Source organism: Vidua chalybeata, chromosome 5 (genome assembly GCF_026979565.1).
Source record: "Vidua chalybeata isolate OUT-0048 chromosome 5, bVidCha1 merged haplotype, whole genome shotgun sequence".
NCBI lineage: Eukaryota > Metazoa > Chordata > Aves > Passeriformes > Viduidae > Vidua > Vidua chalybeata.
In genome coordinates this window covers 49,019,317-49,029,808 of record NC_071534.1, presented here as the reverse complement: position 1 = coordinate 49,029,808, position 10,492 = coordinate 49,019,317, and the positions used below count along the sequence as shown (strand labels likewise).

At 46.7% G+C, this 10,492-nt stretch overlaps 1 protein-coding gene and 1 long non-coding RNA gene across 6 annotated transcripts; one reads left to right on the top strand and one right to left on the bottom strand.

Moving 5' to 3' along the window:
- The first annotated feature begins 515 nt into the window (after nucleotides 1-515).
- On the top strand, nucleotides 516-9,089 carry LOC128787779 (uncharacterized). Of its 5 annotated transcripts, none has more exons than XM_053942221.1 (4): nucleotides 516-1,002; nucleotides 2,029-2,128; nucleotides 3,004-3,550; nucleotides 8,891-9,089. In XM_053942221.1, the coding sequence occupies exons 1-3, from the start codon at nucleotides 764-766 to the stop codon at nucleotides 3,298-3,300; spliced, it is 636 nt and encodes a 211-aa protein (XP_053798196.1). In that variant the 5' UTR covers nucleotides 516-763; the 3' UTR covers nucleotides 3,301-3,550; nucleotides 8,891-9,089. The 5 variants fall into 5 exon arrangements, 4 of the variants coding, with proteins under 4 accessions (XP_053798196.1, XP_053798199.1, XP_053798198.1 ...); XM_053942224.1 differs by having other exon boundaries at nucleotides 3,001-3,550; XM_053942223.1 differs by having other exon boundaries at nucleotides 2,352-3,550.
- Nucleotides 8,430-10,222, bottom strand: LOC128787781 (uncharacterized). The gene is made up of 2 exons (XR_008430841.1): nucleotides 9,398-10,222; nucleotides 8,430-8,657 (listed from the first exon to the last, which is right to left on the bottom strand). It is a non-coding gene; the product is annotated as an uncharacterized LOC128787781 (long non-coding RNA).
- Between the last annotated feature and the right edge of the window lie 270 nt (nucleotides 10,223-10,492).

Genomic DNA, 10,492 nt, shown 5'->3' with positions numbered 1-10,492 from the left:
GTTACGATGGTGTAGGGGGATAAAGGGTCTGTCTGGTCTTCAAGAGGAACAAGACAGAAGAGTTGGAGAATTGTCCTGCAACTCCGGCACTGCAGCTTTGGAGCGATCATCTCCGAGATGATTGAGAGCTCCGGGAGACCCTGCCCGCTCGGACTAGGATCCGACCCCGCCCTGAGCTTAATTTCGAGGACGTGAGCCCAGCGGCACGCGGGCCGGGCCATACGCTGAGGGAAGAGCCCAGAGCGGATGAGGCGAGAGTTGCTCAAGCACCTGCCGCTGCCTCCATGCCCCGGGGCAGTCCGAGGCGAGCCGCTGGCCGCCTCACAAGCCACGGGCCGCCTCCTTCCGGGGCGCCCGCCGAGGCCACCCGCACGGCCCCGCCGTCACCTGCCCGGCGTCTCCTCCGCCCGCGCTGTGGCTTCTGTGACGCCCCCGGTAAATCCCCGCGCGTGCCACCGGCCGTTGTGGCGCCGCAGGTTCTGCTGGTGCCCTGAGCGGGCGCTCAGAGCTGCCCAACCCGCTCCGGGAGCAGCAGCACGTCCCACGCTGAGAGCACCGCGCCGTCTCGGCGGATCCAGGCCGCCGCCACTGCGCGGGGCTACCTCTTCTGCCTTGTGCCGAGTGCCTGTTCTGGTCCTTTTCGCTTCCCTGTCCTTCATCCTCGCCTTGTCCCTCATCCTCGTCCTGTCCTTTATCTCCATCCACACCCGGGGCCAACCAGCCCGCCGGGTGCTTCCAGCTGCTGATCGCCCTCAGCAGGTCCATGTCGTCGCACGCCCTGCAGAAGAGAGTCGGGTGGCTGTTCAGCAGTAGGCGACAGCAGTGGCCATCCAGTATCCCGTGTGGGCAGCCCTGTGCCGCCGCCACTGGTGCCTCCGAGCTCAGTGACAAGGTCCAGGGCAGGCTGCACCGCGCGGCTGCCCGCCACGACCTGGCATGGCTGAGGCGGTGGCGCTGGTATTTCAAGAGAGTCGGCATGGACCCGCGAGACCAGCGGAGGCGGTCAGTTCTGTGGACCACTAATGGGACACCTTGGCTGCTTCTGGCAGGCGCTGCAGCAGCATTTTCTGAGCCAAGCTTCACTAGTCCTCAGCAAGCTTCTCTTCAGGAAAAGGCAAAACGAGAGTATCAGCATGGTGCGACCACCCCCACCCCCAGCAGCTTTAGATGCCACGTGGAAGCACTCGCCCTTAAGGCCGTGTGTAGGATCGCGTTCAAGCTAATGGCTTGAAAAGCGAGTTTTGTCCTGTCCGCTGGGAGAGTGAACTCTAGCGTTTTTCGTGGCTTGAAGCGGCCTGGTTGGCTCGAGCACTGTTGGAAGTGGATGCTGCGGGCCTGCTGCTTTGCCGTCGACTCTCTGCAGGGCTGTTTCACAGCTGCTTAGACCTCGCCCATTCTCTTCTGCCCTGTGGCTCTTCCAGTGTGACTGGTAAATGCAGGTCTGCTCTTGGCTGCTCTTAGACCTTCGGTAGTCTTGTACTTTGCCTGCTGAACACTGCCAGAATGTGTTGTCTGTGGTGCACTCTCCTCACACAGACCCAGACTCACTGGGAAACTTGCCATTATATCAGCAGCAAGGTTGCTCTGCAGGAGAGGGGGTTTTAAGCAAAGGACCTAAGTGCTATGAATGGGAGCATTGGGAGAAAGAGAAGCAACTTGTCCAAGTGGACTTGATGGATTTCAACAATTGATGGATTCCAACCACACATGAAGAGAAAACATCTTGCCGTGTAGATGGTCAGGCAATTGAACAGCTTGCCCCAGGTGTTTATGCAGCTGCATATGGGGGGATTTTGAAGAGTAGTTGAAGGAGCATTAAACAGCACGGCCTTACCCTGTAGTCAAGGCTTCACTGCAGAGGCAGTGGGACTGGAGACATCCTGAGGTTCCTTCTAAGCTGAATTCTCCAAGTTTCCATGTACTTGGCTGTCCTTTCATTGTACATGTAGGAAAGGGGGAAAGAGTAGACTTGGTAGCAAGCAGGGAAAAAATTATGCTGAATTTGACATGTTTCCTATGAAATTTTAGATGTTTTAGGACTGCTCTTGCCATTACTACAAGCCATGAGGCTGATGTGGAGGAAGACAATCTGTGCTTGCAAGAGGAGTTGGAGAGGGTTGAAGTGGAGGTATGGAAAGGCTGTTCCTACAGAAATAAACCATGAGGTGCTTGATGCTTTCCTGTCCATCACAAAAAAAGGGCAAAAGAGTATCCTGTGAGCCAGAAGAAGAGAGACCTAAGGAAGTGGTGGTTACACTGAGGTTTGATCTTCCTCAGTCCCTACTGCCTTTCCACCCCACCCTGCTGAGGTACAGCTGCCTCTCTTCAGGGTTTCACTACTTCCTGATCAGGGGCGTGGTGCCGTCGTGTCCACTCGGATACCGCTCCAGTGGCCTGGCCGGGCGACACGACGATGGCAGAAGGCACTCCCTCTGGGTTCCCCGAAGGGCTTACAAGGAGTGCCTCCGGAGGAGCGACGGGACGGCGAAACCACTAAGGAACGAGGCTGACTCTCCTCAGGGGCAAATGTCAGGTTTTATTGATAGCTCCAGGAGCTCCAACTGCACCTAACTCCAGCCGACCAACAAGAGCCCCGAGAGGCACTCTGCAACGACTTATAAAGGGGGGAGTGGAAGGGCAGAACAGCCAATAGGGTCAAACCGGGGAGTGACTTTCGAGGAAACAGATAGGGATGACAATCTATTAGGGGAAGGTAGGGGAGGGGTCCCTGGTCCTGATCCAATCACTCGACGCCCCTGATGGAAGTTTCCAGGTGGTGGGAATGGGCTGCCGAGTGATGGACAAGGCACCAGGGAGGGGACACGGGAATGACTCAGCAGTTCTGCTGAGTCAAGGGGCAGTCTAAGGGAAGAGTGACAAGGAAGGAACCAAAGGGATATGGGGGAGCAACAGGGACAAACCATCTTAAAAACACGGGTAATAACAATAGTAAAAGCAAACACAATACAACAGCGTGGGATTCCTCTCTCTGCTCTACAGTAGAGATCTTCCTGGTTTAAGAGCACATCCCAAGCACCCCGGCATGATTCTCCACTCCAGAGCACGTCTGATGGCGTAGTTCACCTGGAATGGCGCTCACCAGGATATAACTGCTGCCATCCCTCCTGGTCCTACCATGCTGAGGCAGAGCTGCCATTCCTCAGGAATCCACTGCTTCCCGCTCAGCAGGAGCTGGGCACCTCTCTCAGTGCTGCATTTGAGGTCTCTGCCACTTCAGAAAACTCCCCGTGCTGCCATGCTGTGCTCCAGAGCAGGTCCACTGGAGCAGTTTTCCTCTGACACTTCCAAGACTCCTTCATTCTTTAGGAATAAAAGCATTTCAGTTCATGCAGTAGTAAATAAAATGAATACAAAAAGCATCATCACAGATACCCAAAAGGGTTGGAGCGGCACTGTCAATTCAACTGCACTGGGACATCTTGGCAACAATTTGGGACTGAGCAGAAGTCTCAGTCTAGGAGGAAGCTTCCTCACCCCAGCTGAGAATACATTATCCTCAAGAAACAGGGTTGCAGCCTTTGCGGCCAAGGTAAGCATTTTGAAATACCATTCTCGACTCCTGCTGAAGAGTAGCCATTTGCTAGGTTCTCCCTTTTAGCCTGAAGTTAGAATCCATTTATTGTTCTATGCCATATTGTCTAATAGGCCAAAGGAATGGGTAATCCTCAGAACAGTGCACAGCTGAACGTTGTACAGCTGAAAATTTTTGGTCACCAGGGTTGTAAAAATTTTAAACTCTTAAAACGTGGTCTTCCCTCTCTGAGTCGTAAATAGGAAGTACTGTTAGTGGTCTGTGTACCAGAATTTGGAAGATGGGGCCTTAGGCAGAGAATGTCTCTGCTGCAAGTATTTCAAGAAGATTTTGGGACTCAAGGCCACTTGTTATATTTACAAACTGTCAAGCTTCCATCCTAACAGCTGTGCCAAAAGCTGCTGCAAATGAACGCGGGTGTCTTGACATGGAAAAGAATAGTGAACTCTGCTAGCTGCAACCAGTGTGAATTGGTGGATTTATGAAACCAGTTTCCCTACATAATGTGAGAAAGGGAATGTCAGCTCCCTACGCTCTCTCAACTTCTGTTCCTTTTCTGGTTTCATTTTCCAAATGCCTTCTTGTATTTTAGTGGTCTTTCTGTTGTGAGCTTTTTTCCTTACATGTAGGCCATGTTCTTGTGTCTCACTGAAGACCTTTGAACTTAAGGCTGTTTTTCTTTCTTCTTCAGACCCTTAATCAAAAATCTCTCTCTTCTCTGCAGCCAGATATGTGACAAGGTTTGTAGCCCATACTGTTTAACCTTGGGTGCTATTGCAGATGTTTTGGCTATTTATGCTGCTAGGTTTTGATTCAAACTTACTGATGCCTTCACATTGGCCTAAACCTGGAGACACTTTGAAGTTGCTGGTTTTACTTTGAATGAATGATTTGAATGAAATGCTGTGGAAAGGCGCTGAACATTTTTTGCTTTTATAGAGCATCTATGTTTTCCCTTCTCCCTAGTTCAGATGTGAAAGCTTGTTCATTGCAGTCTGAATATAAACTCTATTAAATGTATGTCAAGCACAGTGCACTCATCTGTTGGGTTTTTTCTGCATAGCTGGCTTCTTTTGCACTCACAGTAAGAACCACATTCATTTTTTTCTGACTAGCAGATTGACTGATCTGGATTCTTGAGCTTGACAAAACTGTCAGAAATGTTTCCTCTTACAGTAGCTTCATTATGTTGCATTATTCATGTTCTGTGTTTTAATGAAGTGTTCCCTTTATTCTTTCTCTTCCTTTCCCTTAATGTGTTGGAAATGTTTCCAGTGTTATTTTCATGCTTAGAGATATGTTCAAGACCTAGAAGTTGAGAAGAAACACCATTCCCAGGTCTTGCTAGGAAGTAGATATCTATGGAAATCCACCTAACCAGTCCTCATCTCTTCAGACTCTTGAAGGCAGGCATTAGAACTGTGGGACAACACTCTCCACACATACACCAAAGTACAGTTGGCAAAAAGTGCATTAAAATAATGTTCCACCTCCTCTCCAGGTGATCCACGTGAAAGTCACTTATATTAGCGACTGTATATGTTGTAAATCCCAAATGCCCTTTGGCGGCTAACAAATTTAATTAAACAGTTCATTGCATGAGTTCTTCACATAATTGAAGGAGCTAAGGAGCAACTGTAAACTCTAAGTAAAGGCAAATGACGTAAGAAGCAGCAGGAAACTCTGTGATGCCATGTAAGCTGGTGACATCTGGCTGTTTAGCAGTTTAAACAAGGACTATGCAGTATAAGCAAATCACTTGCATATGTGTTTTGATTTAGCACTGATTTCTTTCTGTCTGATGCTGGTTTGATTTTAAACAAGTATGCATAATTATTTCAGAAAGTCTGTCTTTTTCAAGAAATTGAAACTATCTTGAACTCAAAAAAAAGGCTAATAATCAGTATGTGAGGGTCACAGAAAAACCATTTACCAACTGAAGCTTTCAAGGGACTTTTCTGGGAACAATTATGGTTCTCTCCCTCAGTGTCTGTTGAAAACCATGTCTAAGCCTATTCCAAACTCAAATTTATCAGTATCTGAAAAGACAGCTGGCACAAACTCTAAGCACGACAAAACATTTCATCAGGCCACAAAATGAATAATGTCATCATTAACTTTCTGCCTACTCTCTTATTTGTATAGTTGTTCACTGCTGGATGAAGGCTCCCATACCTCTCCATCAGAGTGTTTCTCACACATTTTCTGAACTCAAGCACAGCTCTGAGTAGGGCTGATACTTGCACTGCAGACTCAGAATAATTGCTGTGTTAAGCTCACTCTGGATGCACCAAACCCAAACACAGGTCTAACCCTACAAAGCATTTTAGCTCAAATTATTTCACTGCCATTACTGGAATCACTGATAGACTCTCCATTGAAGAAGAATGTACAGATGTATAGCCTTAATGCAGTTGGATTCTGAACATTCAGCAATTTTCAGAATGAATAAGATTGGAAAGAAAGATTAGTTCCGCCATCATTGCTGACATGAATAAACCTTTCTATTTGATTGTTTGGCATTGTTCTGCCCAGTTTAGCCCAGGTGTATCCCAAATATCGTCTACCTGAGTAAGCAGTCCAGGACTGTGCTCTCAGGACCTGACATTTTGTGGCTATCCCAGAGCAGGTGGCCCAGAACTGCACTCTTGGGACACAAGAGCACTGCTCAATAGCAAAAACACCTCTACACTATCATCGTGTTCAGAACAAATGCAAAACACAGTCCCATACCAGTCACTGTGAAGAAAATTAACTCTACCACAGGCCAAACCAGCACAATAACACACTGGTGTTTTGGCTGTTGCTGAGCAGTACTTACCAGAAGTCAGGGAGTTTTCAATGTCTCATGTCTCAACCAGTGAGGGAATGCACAAAAAGCTGTGAGGAGACATAGCTAGGACAACTTACCCAAACCATGGAAACTGGGTCAAGTTAGACAGGAATGGGCATCAATCAGTGGGTGGTAAGCAACTGTATTGTGGCTCACTTGTTCCTTATGGGTTAATTTTTCCTTTTTTAGAAATTACAATTCTTACCTTTTTGTTTGTATCAATTATTAAAGTGTTATCTGAACCCACAAGTTAGGGTTTTTTTGTTACTTTTTCTAATTCTCTTCCCCATCTCACTGGGGTGGGGTGGGGTGGGGTGGTGGTGTATATGCAGGGGGTAGTGATCACGCAGCTGTGTGGTACCTCAGTTTTGGTCTGAGGTTAAGCCACAGCATTTGGGAATTGAAATAAGTTCTCAATGCACTGTAGTCCTATTGTCAGCAGACATTTCTCCCTTTCTTATGGTTTATAATTTCCAAGTAGTTTACTAAAGAGAAAGAAGACAAAGGTCTTATTTTGCATTTTTCTCAACTGAAATGAACCAAATGTAACAAATCCAATTGCAACCTACCTGACTCCATAGTAACACAGAGTTCATTTCCATGATAGCTGTATATTGGTAGCCCAGAAAGTGTAAGCCAGTGAATTTGTGTGGTTCTGAATATACGAGTAAGCCGCTTCTGAATCATAGTATCACAGAAGATTCTGAGTTGGAAAGGACCCACAAGGATGGATCATCAAGTCCAACTCTTAAGTGAATGGCCCATAAAAGGATTGAACCCATAACCTTGGTGGTGTTAGCACCAATCTCATATAGTAACTCTTTTACTGTAGTGAAAAGAAAATAAAATGTCTTGTTCATCACTTAGAGGAAGCCAAAAGAAATCCCTTTTACATTCTGAATGGAAAGCTAGCTGTTAATCCTACCATGTGCATGGGATATGGTGTGTCAGGCTGGACTGGGAGCAAGTAAAACTGTCCCCACTTGACTCAGCAGCTATCCAATGACTCTGGACGGCTCCAGAGGCGGCACACCAGAAGCACTCCCACAGCTGTGGCTCTGCCCTTACAGCAAAAGCTGCTGAAGTCACTGTCTGCAGGATGTGTTCTAAATACCCCATCCCTTCAAAGCCTCTTGAGTCGGTATTACTGAGACATGCAATCTTCCCAGGCAGCTTTTCTAAGCTGTACGACTCCTTCTATAAATACAGCAGTTGCAAAGCAGGTGTACTAAACCAGATTCTCAGCAGCATATTGTTATCATTACTTTTTACGTTTTACTGACACTTCCTTTACTGACTCTTTACTCTTTACTGACACTTCCTTCCTGGTAGACAAAAAACACCAGGTGTCTAATAGGGGAATTAGCAATACAGGCAAGGGGGAATTTCAGACTGCCATTTCATACTTCAGCTGTACAAAGATTGAGAGCTAAATTATCCAGCTACAGTGAATCATGTTGAAGGAAAGGTGTACCTATAACAGACTAATCCAAATACCAGTGCTTATGCAACACTTAAGTCACACTTAAGCCCTATTTGGAAATTTTCCTGTGGTACATAAGTCTTGTAATGAAACAAGAATTCAGGAAAAGGAATGAAACATTTCACGCAGACAGGAAAAGAAATAGCTGCTATTAGATGATACTGAGAAAACTACAGATAAGCATAGAGAACACTGAACAGGAAAAGCAACAGAATAGGAAATACCAAAATTTAAAAAAAACCCCAAACCTAAATCCAAAAAGGAACTATAAAAATGAAATTTAAAATAGAAATGGATCAAAACTAAAAACATACATTTTGAGATCTTCAACAGCACCCTGAGCCAAGACAATTAAAGAAGTAGTATTGATAAAACAGCTGACAGTTGCTTCAGTGACAGAGACTAGCTATTTCTTTTGCATCTTTCTTGGCTAGTAAGGAATGAATAGTTCCTGTTGTACCCATGTGACTCTATGACCCCATCAGCATCCCCTTATCTTCAAAAGCATGAAACCAAATTTTAGCACATTCAGCTACCAAAGTCACCAACTGAAACTGACATTGCAATCACAGGGGTTTTTATTGATAACATTCAGAAATATTTGACATAGAATTAGGCTCTCCTGGTCTTAGTTGGGAAGTAACCTGTAAAAACAAAACTTTGTGGCTGAGCATGTGTCCATTTGAAAAGTTGAGATTAAATACTTCCTCCTGAAGAGCATAGAGATGACTCATGTTTATCCCATGTTGCCATCTTGTAAATAAAAACTTGCTTTTCTTCTAAGATGGCTGGAAGAAAACAAATATATCCAGTTAAAAAATGCACTTTGCTCTCCATTTTTCCATTAAATGGTCAGACTGACTACAGAGACACTCTCAAAATGGTTACTAAAAGTTATTGCCTAATACTCATAGAAATTTAGGTTCTGCAACCTGAATCTACTTAGCTGTGGTTTCAGCAAAACAGTATTTTTCCATCCTTTTTAAATTATTGTTATTCTTATTTTGTCTCTTCTTTCTAGACATCAGGTCTGAAAAAACAGAACACTGCTAATACACTCAGAATCAACTACAGAAAGTATCTGTACAACAGTCACCTCAGTATAAAAGAATACTGCCAGAAGCACATTTGATAAAGCTGTGAAGATTAATTCTGGAAAGGAAAATAAAAACTGTAATATATGTACAATTCTTAGTGATGAAGGAAAGGAAAATATTTCAAAGGGCTGAATCACCTCCCTAAAAAGTGGTACTATATTCCTGTCCAGTTGCAATAAATATTTTTACTGCTCATCATAGTGAAATGCATTCCTCTGTTTGAATTCGGTTTTGTTTGCCATCTGTTTTTCAGAAATTCATATGCAAAAAGTAGTTTATAAAGACAGGAAGAAGTGTTCTGGCAAGGTGTTCCATTAGCCAAATACCCTAGGGTATACTGTACCATGGCATCACCCCCAAATTATATGGTATCTGAACTACCCAGTGGCATCAGTGTAGCAGTACAATATCAATAATTATTCCAAACTTACCAAATATTTTGCTTTCTGTAGTACATTTTCATACAGGCCGTTCACATGCATGTTTGTGTCAGTGCCAACTTAGCCCCATTTACCAGAAGGTAACTTTCTGAGTCTGTCATGGGTGTTAGGGAAACTTCCCGGTGTGACCATTCACAAAACTCTGACAGTCACATACCCCAAAGGTGTCACAGGGCCAAAGGCTTCCACTGCTGGAAGCGCAGCCGCTGCACGGCGGGCGGCTGCAGTGAGGTGAGGGTGCCTCGCTTGACACGCCTCCCCACACACCGACTCTCACACGGTCAGACCAGGTTTCCTTACCGGTTCGACCCCGGTTTCCCATAGCAGAGTCTCAGACATCTCGTTCCATAAAGCAATTTATTCCTGGGCAGTAACACAGAAACATCTCGAGCTGGTGCCCCTAAGAAGCCTCTGGGCTTCTACAGCCTCACAGTCGCCCCCGAGACAGTCTCGCTCTTCTGCCCGAGTCTTCGGCTCTCGTCCCATTCTCCATGTTCAACGACTTCGCTGGCGTCACCGGTCTTAATCTCCTTTGTTACCCAAAAAGTCGGCAATTCCCGGCTCCTGCTGTGTCTCCCAGAGTCTGTTCACCTGGCTAGCGTCACCTGTCTTCGCGCCCTTGGATATCCCGAAGGTTTGCAGTTCACGGCCTCTTGTCTCGGGCTCCCACCCAAAGCTAAACCTGCATCTCAATCGGCAGCTTGCGATCCCAGCTACCTGGACCCGACGTATTCCTCAGCATCTGGTCAGGCACGTAAGTAGATGATGTCTGAAGCTCCGCTCCATCCCCCTTCCTCTTGTATTAATCCTTGCTGTCTGTTCTCGTCACACATTCACCCAAGCCTGTTAGCGGCACCCACGCAGCACTAACTGCCCCGGGACATTAATTCCATCCGAGAACTATTCCGTCCCTAACTCCCCGCCTCCCGCGGCCGCGCCTGCGCGGGCCCGCCCGCGCCTGCGCAGAGCTCGCCGTGCGCGGGGCGGTGGAACGGGGCTGCCCGGCGCGGGGGGTCTGCCCTGGGGCTCCCGCCGCGGGAGCCGCATCGAGTCGAGCTCGCTGCCGGGAGGTTCCCTCCCCCGTCC

Bases quoted from the DNA above. Each gene is read 5' to 3' on its own strand.
- LOC128787779 (XM_053942221.1), top strand. From the start codon at position 764: ATGTCGTCGCACGCCCTGCAGAAGAGAGTCGGGTGGCTGTTCAGCAGT. The intron at 1,003-2,028 runs GTCAGTTCTGTG...ATGAAATTTTAG, and splicing joins CCGCGAGACCAGCGGAGGCG to ATGTTTTAGGACTGCTCTTG. The intron at 2,129-3,003 runs GTATGGAAAGGC...GCTCTACAGTAG, and splicing joins TGGAGAGGGTTGAAGTGGAG to AGATCTTCCTGGTTTAAGAG.